Source organism: Pongo abelii, chromosome 10, assembly GCF_028885655.2.
Source record: "Pongo abelii isolate AG06213 chromosome 10, NHGRI_mPonAbe1-v2.0_pri, whole genome shotgun sequence".
In the NCBI taxonomy this organism is placed as follows: domain Eukaryota; kingdom Metazoa; phylum Chordata; class Mammalia; order Primates; family Hominidae; genus Pongo; species Pongo abelii.
The window spans coordinates 109,422,906-109,439,312 of NC_071995.2; the positions used below are offsets into that span (position 1 = coordinate 109,422,906).

General features: G+C 46.0%; 2 protein-coding genes across 26 annotated transcripts in view; one reads left to right on the forward strand and one right to left on the reverse strand.

Annotated features, from left to right (window-relative positions):
- Positions 1-12,870, forward strand: part of TCTN1 (tectonic family member 1) — a 37,087-nt gene extending 24,217 nt beyond the window's left edge. For 2 of the 16 annotated variants that reach the window (XM_024256829.3, XM_054528230.2), the window contains 8 exons: positions 1,984-2,118; positions 2,625-2,750; positions 3,143-3,228; positions 3,851-3,991; positions 6,541-6,700; positions 8,771-8,911; positions 9,326-9,470; positions 10,591-10,674. In XM_024256829.3, the coding sequence (XP_024112597.2) occupies positions 1,984-2,118; positions 2,625-2,750; positions 3,143-3,228; positions 3,851-3,991; positions 6,541-6,700; positions 8,771-8,911; positions 9,326-9,469 (933 nt within the window). In that variant the 3' untranslated portion in view covers position 9,470; positions 10,591-10,674. Of the gene's footprint in view, positions 1-1,968; positions 2,119-2,624; positions 2,751-3,142; positions 3,229-3,850; positions 3,992-6,540; positions 6,715-8,770; positions 8,912-9,325; positions 9,471-10,590; positions 10,675-11,038; positions 11,219-12,727 lie in introns of those variants that run through there. The other 14 variants (XR_008512392.2, XR_008512393.2, XM_054528228.2 and 11 more) reach the window with 14 other exon arrangements.
- The window catches only part of HVCN1 (hydrogen voltage gated channel 1), a 41,437-nt gene continuing 35,373 nt past the window's right edge, over positions 10,344-16,407 (reverse strand). For all 10 annotated transcript variants that reach the window (XM_054528235.1, XM_024256832.3, XM_063711904.1 and 7 more), the window contains 3 exons: positions 12,750-12,981; positions 11,717-11,829; positions 10,344-11,023 (listed from right to left, as the gene is read on the reverse strand). In XM_054528235.1, coding sequence (XP_054384210.1) covers positions 10,958-11,023; positions 11,717-11,829; positions 12,750-12,981 — 411 coding nt within the window. In that variant the 3' untranslated portion in view covers positions 10,344-10,957. The remainder of the gene's footprint in view (positions 11,024-11,716; positions 11,830-12,749; positions 12,982-16,407) is intronic.

Genomic DNA, 16,407 nt, shown 5'->3' on the forward strand with positions numbered 1-16,407 from the left:
GATCAGGAGTATAGAAATTGGGTCTAATCTCCCCACTAAGTGAAGACTGTTATGATTGCCTGGAATCATTGTCAGTATCTGTGGCGCCATCAGTGAAAGATTGCAGGGTAGCCCTGTAGTTTCATTGAGTATGCTGGAGTTCTTTACCAGTGTGTGTGTGGTTTGGGAATGGTATGTGGTGGAAGAGGAATCAAGGAAATCAGCACAGCGCTACTGTTTCCTTCTCGTGACAGTTGAGTGAGCTGTTGAGACGAGGGCAGCTCCTGCCATTGACACCAGGACTCTCCAAAGCTCATTGACACTGAATCCTTCGTTTTTTGCCAGTTCCACACACACACCATGGAAGTGGCTCCAGCAGAGGCTGGTATGGCAGGCTATGCTCTTTCTTGGAACCCGGTGTCATTGCTGAATCAGGGACCACTATGCTCAGAGTAAGGAACCCGGGGTTGCCCTTGTGTTAAACAAGAGCTAATTGAATCACAGCCTAGGACCCCCTCCATGCTGAAACCCCTCGGTGCGGCATGTTACGCAGAGGGCCTCACAGTGACTAACATTGCTCTTCTGCCATTCTCATCACATGACAGCTCACGTCTTTGTTACTGAGTCATGTCACTTTCTTCTATGAGAGGCTTTCACTCGCAGGTCTTCTTGGTCATGGGAGCAGACACATAAGGACTGCTTATTTATCTCTAAAATAACTGCTTAAATACTTGGTCATTTTGAATTATAAACAGCATGGTGCATGATTGAGTGCAAGTTCAAAGTGGTATAAACAACTATTAATAGATACATGAGGCTCCTTCCTCAACAGTGGTTTCCAAGAATTGAAGTTTAGAGCAAATGACAGATTCATCCTATAGTACGAGGAGGCCCAGCTACCTTTAGAGGATGGCTTGATGCCTTGTTACTCTGCTGGTGGTGGCCATGAATGCAAAATGTCTTTTACTAGCACTGGGATAAGCAGGGCTTCCCTGGTGCTGCTGAAAACGTTTGTCTGTGTCTGTTTTTTGTTGCTCATATTCCCACCACCCAGAGAAACCACTGTGTGTGTGTGTGTGTGTGTGTATGTGTGTGTGTGCGTGCTTGCGCTTGTATAGAAGTTGTGTATAAATTGGGTCAAATGAATATTCGGGGGTGTGTGGGGGCTTAAGGATATGTATCCTGGGACTGCATGTGAATGTGCATGTGTGGGTACAGACTGTATAGGAGTTGTGTTTTGGAGGTGAGGATATATATGTGCGCTTGACAGTGTGATGGAGTTTTGTGTGTATTTGAGATATAATTCACATACCATAAAACTCACCATTTTAAAGTATACAATTCTGTGGTTTTTAGTATAGTCACAGGTTGTGCAACCATCACCACTAATTCCAGAACATTTCCATCACCCCAAAAAGAAGCCCTGTGTTAGCAGTCACTCTTCATTCTTCCCCAGCTCTGTCCCCCATCCCCTGGCAACCACCGATCTACTTTTTGTCTCTATGGGTTTGCCTATTTGGACATTCCGCATAAATGGAATTAGAACTGTGGCCTTTTGTGTCTGGCTTCTATGACTTAGCATATTTTTAAGATTCATCTGTACTGTGGCATGTATTAGTACTATTTTTAGGGATGAGTCATATGCCTTTGTAAGGCTAGACTTTGTATTTATCCATTCATCAGTTGATGGACATTTAGGTGGTTTTTGGTTTTAGCTATTATGATAGTGCAGCTGTGAACATTTGTGTACAAGTTTTTGTGTAAACTTTATGTTTTCAGAGGTAACTACTTTTAAAGTTTTGGTTATATCCTCAAGTATTTTCTTTGTGAATGTATATATGTTTATTACCTTTGCAAATGTGGATCATAGTGTATACACTGTTGTGTAGCATGCTTCCCCCTACTTGGCCATATATCAGGGGAGGTTTCTTTCCAGTTGGTTGTTATTTTAGCCCATCCTTCCTGGGTAGAGCATCTTCAACACTCCAGGTCTTCACTCTGCAGGTCCCTATCACTGTTCAGTCCATCATCATTCAGTCTCTAAATAAAACGCTCACCCGACGGGAAGACACTGATGTGCTGCAGCCGACTCTCATCAACGCTGGACACTTTAGCCTTTGCATGAATGTTGTTCTTGAGGTAGGTGCCGAATTTGGCTTTGAGAGCTTGTCTGTGGCAGACTTAAGCCTCCTGTTGTGCCGGGATAACTGGACGCCCTCCGAGGACGCTCTGTCCCAGCCCATGGTGTGGCTTTTCTTGGCTCAGCTGTCTGCTTGTCTTTCTGCTATCTCATCAAAGGACACCTCTTGTCTCCACAAACTTAGTGACTTGCCGGAATACATCAAAATATTTTTGTTGTTGCTGTTTTTGTTTTAACATGTTTCCTCTGCAGAGATAGACTTATTGCATTCGGCTTGGACCAGCTTATGTGGAACTTCTGGAATTGGGCAGAGTGGGTCAGATGACCCTGTCTGCTAGGGGTGGTGCTGAGGGAACACCTCTCATAATCCAACTGGACAGCAGAGCAAGGCTTCAACACATGGAGAAATGGGGAAAGATTTGCTATCTATGGGTGTTTTCAGTTATTCATACAGCTTCTGAAATGTAATGGAACAGGTATATTTGGAGTATCATTTTGTTTTTAGGTAAAGTACAGCCTCACATACACAGATGCGGGTGAAGTCACCAAAGCTGATCTCTCATTCCTTCTGGGGACAGTTAGCAGCGTAGTGGTCCCACTGCAGCAAAAGTTTGAAATTCATTTTCTTCAGGTAAGGTTGATCAATTTGGCATAAGTATTTAATTGCCAACTTAAAAAGAAATAATAACTTCTCAGTGGATAAAACTGAATTTCTAAGTATTACATCCAAGCCTTTGTAGTGAACAGAGGGCTTTGTGTAGCCTGTGCATTTGTAATGAAACCAAGCATTCTCCTTGTATCTTTTTTCCTTTTGGGAAAAGATTCTCTTCCACATTAGCTTGTTCTTTTACAGTATGATGTACTCCTACACCTGGCAGATGTATTTATAGTTCTGAGTACGGAGGGAGAAATTCTTTTATTGGTTGGTAATTCCAGATTTTATTATGAAAGAAGCATTTTTCTTCCTGCCATTTCCTTATTAAAATGAGAATTATTTGGGGGCATTTCTGCATTGTCTTTCAGGAAAATACCAAGCCAGTCCCTCTCAGTGGAAACCCTGGTTATGTCGTGGGGCTCCCATTAGCTGCTGGATTCCAGCCTCATAAGGGATATCCTTTTTGGTTCTGTAGAGGGTAGATTTATTCCTCTCTCCATGTGCGTGGGCTGCACTGCTCTTTATCGCTGAGGCTCCCCTGGGCTGCTTGTGGGAAGGAGAGAGCAGTCCAGGCCGAGCTTCCTGCAGGCGGCTCTGGTGGGTGGCCAGTCTGGCTACACAGCAGGTGGGCTGGGGGGAGACTGGCAGTTGGGGGTGAGACAGCACATCCTGGGAAAATGTCAGTGTTTTTTTTTTTTTTAAATCTTTTTTTTTTTCAGCCTGCCATTAAGCCACAAAATATGTCAGTGTTTTACAACGAAAATCTTAAGAGAGAAAGGTTGACATTTAAACGTTTTTAATTTCACATTTAAACAGACACTCCTAAACAGATTTAGTGATTTTGAAAATTTAGAATTTCGAAGGGCCAGTTTCTGAGAATTTTTCTTCTGAGAATCCATTTATTAAGGAAAATAGAACTGACTTTTTGCCTGCTCCTGGGAAATAGCTGTCAAAATCCCAGAGGCCCAGAAAAAGTGTATTTGGGTCTCCCTCATGTCACACAAGTGACACTGTCTTCTTACCTGAGAACCAGGCTGCTCTAGCACTAGGCAGTTGTCCCTTAACTGTCTGTGAATATCTGGGATTATTCAGACCACAAATAGATACGGACAGCTTACTATTCTTCATAGCACAACTGAGCAAGACTGCTTAGCACTGGAGGGGGTCCGGACCCCAGTATTATTTGGTTACACTATGCAATCTGGCTGTAAACTAAGGTAAAAGAGTCACTTGTTTCTATTTGAGCTTGTGCTGATCAGAAAACAAAGCATTCTCACTTTTCCCCATTTTAATCAAATCTCTGCATCAGCTGATGAGCTCACATGAAAGCCACATATAGTATATCATCATGCATGAATAGTAGCAAAACTGTTACAATCATTTTTGTTATTAAATATGGCAAAACAAAAATTTCAAGGCTTTGTATGTTTCTTTTTCTTTTTTTAAGAGATGGGGGTCTCGCACTGTCTCCTAGGCTGGAGTACAGTGGCGCCATTATAGCTCGGTGCAGCCCTGATCTCCTGGGCTCAAGGGATCCCGCCTCCACACTCGGCTTTTTTTTTTTTTTTTTTTTTGAGACGAAGTCTCGCTCTGTCACCCAGTCTGGAGTGCAGTGGTATAATCTCAATTCACTGCAACCTCTGCCTCCAGGTTCAAGCAATTCTCCTGCCTCAGCCTCCTGAGTAGCTGGGACTACAGGCATGTGCCAGCAAGCCCAGCTAAATTTTGTATTTTTAGTAGAGACGGGGTTTCACCATGTTGGCCAGGCTGGTCTCAAACTCCTGACCTCAGGTGATCTGCCTGCCTTGGCCTCCCAAGGTGCTGGGATTACAGGTGTGAGCCACCATGCCCGGCCTAATATTTTTGATTTTTTTTTTTTTTTTTTTGTAGAGACAGGGTCTCACTATGTTGCCCAGGCTGATGTTGAACTCCTGGGCTCAAGCAATCCTCCCGTCTCAGCCTCCTAAAGTGCTGGGATTACAGGTGTGAGCCACTGTGCCTGGTCTGTATGTTTCATTTTTAAGGTTGTTTAGCATTTGAGTTCACAGCAAAAATATTTCCCCTGACAATATTTCCTATGTTGCTCAATTTTAATATACACAGCACATCAAAACCAGTGGGAGGAAGCCTGAATTATGATGTTTTTATCTTATCAAATATGTACGTAATATAAAATATCAAACAGTGCTGCATGGTTTGTTATCAAAATAGTTCTTACCCTCATTTGCCCCACCTTGGAGGCAACCACTTTCAACTCTTGTAGCTGTTTTTTTCAAATTCTACCCCCAAATCTTGAAATAACCTGCATATATGCTACTTCTTGATTTTTTTGGTTTTATGAATTTTTTATTGAGTTTCCATTAAGGAAGACAAAGGTTTGGCTCTTTCCCCTTCATCCCCTACCTCATGACCCACATACTTCCCCCATCTTCCCAGGGTCATTGGATCATTATTTTGGTTAGACCAATATTTACCATTTACTTATATTATTTTTTGAGACAGGGTCTCCCCCTGTTGCCCAGGCTGGAGTGCAGTGGCGTGATCAGGCTCACTGCAGCCTCAGCCTACAGGCTCAAGCAGTCCTCCTGCTTCAGCCTCCTAATAGCTGGGACCACATGCGGGTGCCATCACACCTGGCTAATTTTTAAAATTTTAGTAGAGACGGGGTCTCCCTTTGTTTCCCAGGCTGGTCTCGAACTCCTGGGCTCAAGTGCTCCTCTTGCTTCAGCCTCCCAACATGTTGGGATTACAGGTGTGAGCCACCACATCCAGCCACCATTTACATTATTAGTTCTGATCCATTTAGACCAGCATTTTTCAAAGGGAGAGAGTTCCATGGAATACATTTCCACAAGACATCAGTAGGGGTAGGTCTATGGTCCAATACGTTTGGGAAACACCAAATTAAAGTTAAAACAATGGTTCCTTCCTGTATTACTCATCAGAGCCTTTAATAGGCAAATGTGCCTCAGGAGGGACATGGGGATGTGGAGGTTCAATGCTTCCCCAACTTTGGCCATGAAACCCTTCTTGTACAGATTTTCAGTGGAACACAGTTTGGGAAACATTGTTTTAGACTTATCATCTCGCAGGTCAAGACTTTGCAAAGTTAGAGACTCTTTAGCTTCTGTCATAATCCCTCATTTGGAGAGTGAGAAGATAATGAAACTGGGAAGGAATGAAACTGCTGGTGGGGCTGGGAGCGGTGGCTCACGCCTGTAATCCCAGCACTTCCGGAGGTCGATGTGGGCAGATCACCTGAGGTCGGGAGTTCGAGACCAGCCTGGCCAACATGGTGAAACCCTGTCTCTACTAAAAATACAAAAAAATTAGCCAGGCATGGTGGTGGGCACTTGTAGTCCCAGCTACTCAGGAGGCTGAGGCAAGAGAATCACTTGAACCTGGGAGGCGGTGGTTGCAGTGAGCCAAGATTGCCTCACTGTACTCCAGCCTGGGCAACAGAGCAAACTCCATCTCAAAACAAAACAAAAAAAACAAAAATCAAAAATTAAAAAACAAAAAACTGCTGATGGGCTGGGTGTGATGGCTCACTCCTGTAGTCCCAGCACTCTGAGACGATTCCATGAGCCCAGGAGTTTGAGGCTGCAGGGAGCTATGATGGTGCCACTGCACTCCAGCTTGGGCATCAGAGTGAGACCTTATCTCAAAAATAAATAAATAAAGGGAAGGAAAGGAAGAAGAAAATAAAAACTGCTGGTGGATGAACAACAGCCTCATTCAGTTGACTTCTTTTTCCTTCACAAAGACTGACTGGAGCTCTCCCGTGTCAGCTCGTAGCACAGAAGGTGAAGAGCCTGCTGTGGGGCCGCTTCCCAGATTACGTGGCCCCTTTTGGAAATTCCCAGGCCCAGGACATGCTGGACTGGGTGCCCATCCACTTCATCACCCAGTCATTCAACAGGAAGGTAAAGGGGAGAAGGTACAGGTTCCATGCTAGCGGTCTCTCTCTTCCAGGTGGTGTGATGAAGGCAACTGGGGAAGCCAGCTGTTAAGGAGGCAGGATGGCCCTGAGTGGGAGTGCGGGCTGAATCTTGGATACTGATTTTTGCCCCTTGTTAGCAATGTTGCCTCTGGCCAGCAGTTTTATGGCTTTGAGCCTCTGTTTTCATCTGTGAAATGGGAACGCTAGTCAATAGTGAGTGAATGGCCTCATGGGGCATTGAGAGGGTTAAGTGAGGTAACGTTTATGTGGCCCTGGGCATGGTGCCTAGTGGTCCATAAATGGGAACCACTGTGATCCTCATCCTGTTGCTACCATCATTGTGATTGTTGGTGTCCCCCGAGCCCTCTCCAGGCATCTCATGACACAATAGACGAATGTTGAGTCCTGTATCAAAGACTGAGACTTCCTTATGTGCACGTGGCTGTCCCACCCATTGTCCCCTGGTCTACACAGGCAGCCCACACCTGAGAGTTTTCACTGCCACAGTTCCTCACAGAGTTGAATGGAAGTTGACAATCCTACAGATAGGTTCCCGGTCACATGTGATGCTTCTGCCCACCTTTTTCTTTTGTCTTAGCAGTCAGTGTGTGGGCTGGCCCTGGCCCAGAGGCGTGCTCTCCATCTTAGCCTGTAATTGCCCAGCTTGTTCTTGTCACGCTTTCTTCAGACCTCTCATTATCTGCTCCGAATATTTCTAGCATGGGCATAACGGGGGTGAGGACTGCTCACTTCTCTGATCCGCCCTCCCACCGAGGCCAGCAGAGACCCGGGATTACTCAGTCCCTGCTGTTCCACTGCAAAGTCTTGGCTCAGCTCTCCCACCAGAACCAGGCACATCGCTTCTGGCTTCTTGGCCATGGGTGAAGACATGCAGTTATTACTCCTCTTCAGAAGGGAAGACACGGGTTGGGAGGAGAGGCAGCAGTGCGCACATGGCACCGTCAGGGTCTGTGCTGATCCTGGGTGCTCAGAGGGCCTGCAGCAGCGGGTTTTATACCAACTCTGCCGGCAACCCAGGTAGAGGCAGGCACGAGCACCTGCTAAACTCAGTTTCCACCAGCTGCATGCTGCATTGTCTCCTAAGAACAGGATATTCAAGAGGATTGTTCAGCCTGCGTGGTTTTTAAAGGCAGTTCCAAGCTAAGGAATTCCATCAGTGCTTTTTTCGCAGCCACCAAATTTAGCAGGCCTGTGAGGTTTTCATATCTTGAAGAGATGTATTTTAAAGCTTTTTTTTTTTTTAATGAAAAAATGTCAGACACACAAAAAAGTAGAATAGTACCATGGAGTCCCCACGTACCCAGCCTGCAGCTTCAACAGTTACCACATTTGCCAACTGGAGAGACTGCCAAGGCAGGAAAAGCCCTGGAAGGCCCACGGCCCCTTTTTCCCTTGGGTCAGAGGCCTTAGAGCCGGCTGCCAAAGCAGCCAACCAAAGGGGAAGCTCAGCTCCTTTATGGCACCAGCAGCATTCCTGATGCAGATGAAGAGTTGATGTCTTTGACAACATACGGACACTGCCTGGATACCCAGATGTCACATCTTAATTGCCAATTGATGAAATTAGATAAATGAGAAGAAAGCACTTAAATTTCCCCTCAGAGCATTTTAACATGACACGCAATCAGGTTTTATTTGTCTGCTAATAATTATTTCTCCCCCTCCATCCCTCCCACCAGTTTCTTTCCTGAAGTCTGTGAGGCAGGTATAAACAGGTAGATGAAGTTAGAGCAGTTATGGCCCTAAAGGGTCCACAGTTGGGTATCGGCACTACCACAGTTTCAGGTGATGTCGGCCTTTTCAGAAATAGGAGGAGATGGAAAAATTACACTTCAGCTGTTAAAAATATTTTTGGGGCATTGAGTTACTTTAAAACACGTACATTCTCTAAGCTGTTTTTATCTGAACTTGTAGAGTCTATTCATTTTCTTGTTCAGAACATTTTGTAATATGTGAAACCTTTTATAATTAAAACTCTGAACTGCAGATTAAGTCTAACTTGTGGTTTTGTAAGATTCTAATGGATTAACAGCATTTTGTTTTGCAGGATTCCTGCCAGCTGCCAGGGGCTTTGGTTATAGAAGTGAAGTGGACTAAATACGGATCCTTGCTGAATCCACAGGCCAAAATAGTCAATGTAACTGCAAATCTAATTTCATCCTCCTTTCCTGAGGTAGGCCTAACCTAGTTTAAAGGCATAGGTTAAGACAGAAGTCTAGACACAACTCAAGTGTGGTAGGTGACAGGTATTACTTTGTGAAAAAGATTATAATTTAAACCATGGGGGTTCATAAAATATTTCAGCAGTCATTCTTTTACTTAGAAACACTGACGATGGTTCTACTTACATTAGCATTCTGGTTTAGATTGGATCTTTAAAATTCTCATGAAAATTATGATATTCACGTATTAATCAGACACCCTGGTAAAATTGTTTCTCTCATCCAAGTTAATGGCCAATTAGTGCTCCAGGACCTATCAGATTCATGAACAGTAGTTGAGTGAGGAAGAGAATGAAAAGTGTCTCATTGTTGTTATTCTGGGAGCACACTGGAGGGTGGGCCTTGCATCTCTCTGTTTATTACAGGCCAACTCAGGAAATGAAAGGACGATTCTTATTTCCACTGCGGTTACTTTTGTGGATGTGTCTGCACCTGCAGAGGCAGGCTTCAGAGCTCCGCCAGCCATCAATGCCAGGCTGCCCTTTAACTTCTTCTTCCCGTTTGTTTGACGTAAGTGAGGAAACTATGCCCCTCTTCTGAGGTCATCCCCTTTGGAAAGTGTGCACGTGGGGCTAGAAGTCCCTAGGGGACACTGAATTTTATACTTTTTGAGGGTCTCGCTTTGTCGCCCAGGCTGGAGTGCAGTGGTGTGATCATGGCTCACTGCAGCCTTGACCTCCTGGGCTCAAGTGATCCTCCCACCTCAGCCTCCTAATAGCTGGGACTACAGGTGCACACCACAACACCTGGCTAATTTTAATATATTTTGTAGAGATGGGGTCTTGCTGTGTTGACCAGGCTGGTCTCAAACTCCTGGGCTCAGGTGCTCCTCCTGCCTCGGCCTCTGAAAGTGCTGGGATTACAGGTGTGAGCCACCGTGCCTGGCCTTATTATGCTTCTAACCTTTGAGGTTGCCTCCAAACCAGCACACTGCCCTTCTCCACTCCCTTCCCGCCTTTTTTCCTTTTGGAAATGTCATTCTGTCTGACTTTTGAATGGGTAATATGCTTAACACATAGGTCATAGATAGAATCCAAAAAGTCTTTGGGGAGATGGTAAAGAAACTCAACAGGACTTGAAGCAGCAGAGGCAAGGGGGATTTGGCCAGTTCATTCATCCCCTGCTTTGAGTTATTTTAAAAATACTCCGTTCAGGTTTTTTCCTTTTTGGGTCCAGTTGAAATGAGTACAAAAAATAGCAAAATATTAGATAAAATCATGTGAGAAGAGTACACAGCCTTACAAGGAGATCTTCCCCCAAATATGTTAATTATAGTGGAGTCTTGGGTCTAATTGCCATTTCTGCACCAGGCACTGTAGCTAGCTTGCTCTCCGACTGGCAGGCTGGTATGGGTGCCACAGAGGAAAGAATACAGTAGGAGGGTCCAGGGGAAAGAGAGAGTTTATTTTATACAGTAATTGTACACTAATTGAGGAAAAATGTTGTCAGGTGGCAGAACGCAATGGAGCCACCTGGAAGCTGGCTGATGCAGCTGGGGCACACAGAGGAGGGGCCTGGGTACCCCTTTTGGGGAAACTGAGACAAGGGAAGCTATTTAGAACAGCTTGAAAATAAGAGACTTTTCTAGAATGGGGTGGCAGCTAAAGTAGCTTCTTTTTCTTTCTTTCAGAATGCTCAGATGCATCAGTTCCTTAATATACACATGAAATTTGAAAACTGTACATTCGATGAGATTAAATTTTATATACAACTAGCAATTGTCCAGCTTTGTTGCTCATTTTCAAGCAAGGCTAAAGTGTTCAACATGAGAAAATGTGATACATTTGATACAGTGTGGGGTGGGAATGGATGGGCAGCTCTTGGTGGTACTGGACCTTCCACAAGGCTGTGTCCACCCAGAATCCATGCTGGCAGGAGGGAGGCAGAGGCATCAAACCAAACCTCTCACCAAGTGGCCCAGGAGGGGCAGCTGTTCCTCTCGTGATAGCACAGGCCCATGAGGCAGTGTCTTCTCTTTGAGGGCAGCTGGTCTGGGTCTAGTTCACTTCACCAAGAAGTCCATGCTGTCGCAATAGCTTGTTAAGTCTTTCAATTTCTTGTTCCTATTGCAAAAGCAGACAAACACTGGAATTTACTTTGAGCCTCGCCAGGGATGTGACAATCATTCAGTGAGCCCCAGGCACAGGACCACAGAGATGAATGAAAGCTACGCTGTTTGTGGCATTCAGTCAGCTGAGGAGACTGCTACAATCAGATAGGCTCCACTGAGCAGCAGTGACAGCAGTGAGAAGACAAAGGTGGGGGGACCTGGCAGAGCCCTGGGATGTGGGGGGGTGCACAGCTTCAGGGAGGATGTGATGCCTGGGCTGGATCTGAAAGGACAAGGCAGGCTCAGCCCAGGGAAGGGCGCTCTAGGCGCATGAGCAGCGCTGTGCTGCAGGCGGGTGCTGTGGCAGAGGCCAGCTTCCCAGAGGCCTTTTTTTTTTTTTTTTTTGAGACAGAGTTTTGCTCTTGTTGCTCAGGCTGGAGTGCAATGGCGCAATCTTGGCTCACCACAACCTCCGCCTCCCGGATTCAAGCAATTCTCCTGTCTCAGCCTCCTGAGTAGCTAGGATTGCAGGCATGTGCCACCACGCCCAGCTAATTTTGTATTTTTAGCAGAGACAGGGTTTCTCCATGTTGGTCAGGCTGGTCTCGAACTCCAGACCTCAGGTGATCCACCTGCCTTGGCCTCCCAAAGTGCTGGGATTACAGGCATGAGCCACCACGCCCAGTCCCCAGATGTGTCGTCTTACCTTCTCAGAGCAGCTGAACTCAAGGTGTTGAATCTTGGCGGCCAATTGTACATTCATCTGTTTTAACCTTAAGAGTTGCCGTTCTGAACGTGTCTTAACCGAGATGATAATCCCTGAAATAAAATTGGGGGTCTCAGTGATACTGGTTTCTAACTTAACCACTCAGGAAAAAAATCTGTATTCTTATAGAGTTTGGAGGAGTGGTGACAGACACGCGAGACAGTCATCACTTTAGGGTATCAGAACTGGGAGGTCAGGGTTTCGTGTCTGAGCTACTTAGTACCCAGTTACACAGTATCTCTCTTTAGCTGGCATGGCTGAGAAATCCTTAAAAATAATCACTGACAAGATGAGCATTAGGCTTCTTAACCTAGAACCTGTTCACAATCATATGGATGCATAGCAGCGGTGTCCATAAATGCCACGAAAGCACAGGCTGGGAAATGCCCCCTTTCCCCATAACAGGCATCTTCCATAGGAACTGAAAGGCTTTTTTTCTTTCCTTTGACAAGAGTCCAGTTTTTTTTTTTTTGAGATGGGGTCTTGCTGTCACCCAGGCTGGAGTGCAGTGGCACAGTCTTGGCTTATTGCAGCCTCCAAATCCTGGGCTTAAGCGATCCTCCCACCTCAGCCTCCCCAGTGGCTGGGACTACATGTGTGCACCACCACACCCAACTGATGTTTGTATTTTTTTTTTGTAGAGATGGGGTTTCACCATGTTGCCCAGGTTGGTCTCGAACTCCTGGGCTCAAGTGATCCTCCTGCCTCAGCCTCCCAAAGTGCTGGGATTACAGGCATGACCACTGCACCCAACCTGTTTCATTTTATTTGCTTGACGTAAACCTGTTCATAACCAGCTCCTAAAGGGCTGAAGAGGAAGAAGGGAGGAGAGGGAGGTGAGGGGGCAGAGGGGAGGCCTCCATAACAGGAGCCACTGTGAGCTCAGGCACCCAGAGTGACTGCGCAGCCAGGCCTCGGATGTATGCCTGAGCCCCTACTCTCCATCCACAGCCTGGGAGTGCAGGAGACGTACCATTGATGATCCGGGCCACCCGCCACAGCCGGAGCAGAATCAGCAGGCCCAGAGCCTCAAACTCGTGCTCCTGGAACAGGAGGACAATGTCGAGGACGAATGAGACCACCACCACGACGGCATCCAGGATCTCAAACTTGTGGTGAAAGAACTCCAGGCGGAAGACAAATAATTTAAAGATAATCTCCATCATAAAAAAGACTAAGATGGTGATGCTCATGTAGTGGAATACCTGAAGGGGACAAGGAACCACAGTCAGGGGAGATTGGGCCTCTGGGAGGTCAAGCTGCCCTCGCATGCACCTGCCTGGTCACCAGCAAGAGAATTCATCTGTTGGACAAATCCAGATGCCCAGTGCTGGAAACACAGCTGTGAACACCACAGATGAGGCACCTGCTCTCTAAAGGGCAATTAGGCAATGTCAGAATTAAAGCATCCTCTAGACCCTTTGGACAAGCAATTCCATGGCTAAGAACTTACCCTACAGCTGAGCTCCTGTGCACAGGGACTAAGGATATTTACTGCAGCACTGTTTGCAGAACAAATACTTTCTGCATTGTTTGTAAGACAACAGAAATGTCCATTAGACAGAAATGTCCATTAGAAGTTACTCTTGAAATGAATGGTGGCACCTCCATATGGGGCCCTAAGGACACAGTTGTTAAAAAGATTAAGCTGGGTGTGGTGGCTCGAGCTGATAGTCCCAGTTACTTAGGAGGCTAGGTGGGGCCTCCTGCCTAGAGCCCAGTTTGAGGCCAGTCTGGGCAACATAGCAAGACCCCATCTCTAAAATAACTGAATGAATGAATGAATGGAGGCAGATCCATATGTTCCAATTAGGAGTGATCACCAAGGTAGGTGGAAAGTGAAAAGGGTTCCGAGATCCTGATCCAGTCCTGGCTGGGCACAGTGGCTCATGCCTGTTATCCCAGCACTTTGGGAGGCCAAGGTGGGCAGATCACCTGAGGTCTGGAGTTTGAGACCACCTTGGTCAACATGGTGAAAACGTGTCTCTACTAAAAAAATACAAAAAGTTAGTCAGGCATGGTGGTGCATGCCTGTAGTCCCAGCTATTTGGGAGGCTGAGGCAGGAGAATTGCTTGAACCTGGAGGAGGTTGCAGTGAGCTGAGATTGCACCACTGCACTCCAGCCTAGGTGACAAGTGAGACTCTGTCTCTAAAAATAAAAATAAAAAATAAAAAATAAAATAAAATAACCAGTCCTCACACCAAGATAACCATTTCCAGATCTGCGGCAGGGGAGGTACAATGTGGGCAAGGACGTCTTGTGCCAGAAAGCAAGGAAGTCTTCAAAGACATTGCAGAGTCATGTCAACAGGACCCAGCAGTCAGCTTGAAGAGGCTCACAGTGACAACATTTGGAACAATCTGAACATTGAAAAGAATGACTAAGATTGATTGTAACACAGTGAATAAAAAAAATTCACAGTGCGGCACATACACCCATGCACACACACACACACGTGGGAAAACAGGGAAGTGCTTTTTTATAGAAGAGTACCTACTACTAAATGTAGAAGGAAAGACAGAAAATCACCATTTTGCATTCCCTAGTGTAGTCACTGACTCAGGCAAGGATCACCAACAGATGCCAACTGGGGAAGAGGATATTTGCGTGCTACCAAAGCAGTACCGGGCAGATCATTTACCACTGCAGTGGGAAAAATGCCCCTGGCCAGTGGAGCAGTCCAGCATTTACTACCTACATCAAGTGACCCAACTGAGTGGGACCCCTGGCGTGGTGTGCCTCCTGAAAATGCCACATCCAGAACATTGCCAGCCAATGAGGACTCCCTGCTGATCAAGCCCTGGACCTAACCGTGCGTGGTGTGCGGGAAATAAAGAAACAAGGCAGGAGACCTCAAAATCATCAGACAAATCCAGAACATGGGACATTCTACTGGCTGGGCTCTTCCAAGAGTCATTGTCATGAAGGAAAAAGAAAAGCAGGAGGATTTCTCTAGATTAAGTTAAGCCCAGGGAGGCCGGGTGTGGTGGCTCACGCCTGTAATCCCAGCACTTTGGGAGGCCAAGACAGGAGGATTGCTTGAGCCTGGGAGTTCAAGACCAGCCTGGGCAACACAAGGAAACCCTGTCTCTACAAAAAATTTAAAAATTAGCTAGGTGTGGTGGTGCGTGTCTGTGGTTCTAGCTACTCAGGAGGCTGAGGTGGGAGGAAGGCTTGAGCCCATGAGATCAAGGCTACAGTGAGCTGTTAGGTGCTCCTGCACTCCAGCCTGGGTGACAGGGCAAAATTCTGTCTTAAGTATAAAAAAAAATTTAAAAATTCCAAGGAGACATAACCAAATAGAATATTGGAATTCTCTATCCTAGTTTGAAAAAAAGTGCCATTAAAGACATTCTTGGGCTGGACACAGTGGCTCTTGCCTGTAATCCCAGCACTTTGGGAGGCCGAAGTGGGCAGATCACTTGAGGTCAGGAGTTCGATACCAGCCTGGCCAACAAGGTGAAATCTCATCTCTACTAAAAATACAAAAATTAGCTGGGTGTGGTGGCGGGCACCTGTAATCCCAATTACTCTGGAGCTGGAGGCAGAAGAATTGCTTGAACTCAGGAGGCGGATGTTGCAGTGAGATGAGATAGTGCCACTGCACTCCAGCCTGGGTGATAGAGACTATCTCAAAAAAATAAAAAGAGACATTTGGGATGAGTGAATAAAAGCGGTTGTTAGGTGGGACTATTGATCTTATTTTAGGTCTGATGATGCTCTCATGGCTTCATGGGAGAAAAACCTTATTAGGCACGTTGAAGTATTTAGGAGTGAAGGGTTGTGATGTCAAATGGCCAGATGGAAACATGTGTGAGTCTGTGGGGATGTATAGTGACAAAGCAAACACAGCAAAATATGTCTTTGCCATTTTTCATAAAAAGTTGAGAGAAAAAAAGACAATAAGTATGGCAGGTATGTTAATGGATTCTATTAAAGATAGAGGGAGAGAGCCAAGTGCAGTGTCGCACGCCCGTAATCCCAGCACTTTGGGAGGCAGAGGTGGGTGGATCACTTGAGCCCTGGGGTTCAAGACCCAGTCTCTGAGAAACATGAAAACAATTATTTAGGAGAAAATAGATGGACAGGGAAGATTCTCCTCCTATGCCGGCATAGGAGATGTCACAGGGCTGCCTCTGGGAATGGTATCAGGAAGAAGGAGGAAGTTTAATATTTCCTTCTGCCTTTTTCACCACTTGCAAAGACATACATTTGCATATCAATTCCATTTTGTTTTTCCAAAAAAGGGCATGGCGGGGGATGGGGGGGGAAATGCTTTTTTTTTTTTTTTTTTTTTTTCCTGGAGACGGAGTTTTGCTCTTGTTGCCCAGGCTGGAGTGCAGTGGTGCTATCTCGGCTCACTGCAACCTCCGCCTCTGGGGTTCAAGCGATTCTCCTGCCTCAGCCTCCTGAGTAGCTGGGATTACAGGCGCGTGCCACCACGCCCAGCTACTTTTTTGTATTCTTAGTAGAGATGGGGTTTCATTATGTTGGCCAGGCTGGTCTCGAACTCCTGACCTCAGGTGATCCACCCGCCTTGTCCTCCCAAAGTGCAGAGACTACAGGTGTGAGCCACCGTGCCCAGCCAGAGATGATTTGAACTCTCCTGATCTCCTCCCTTGGCACTGA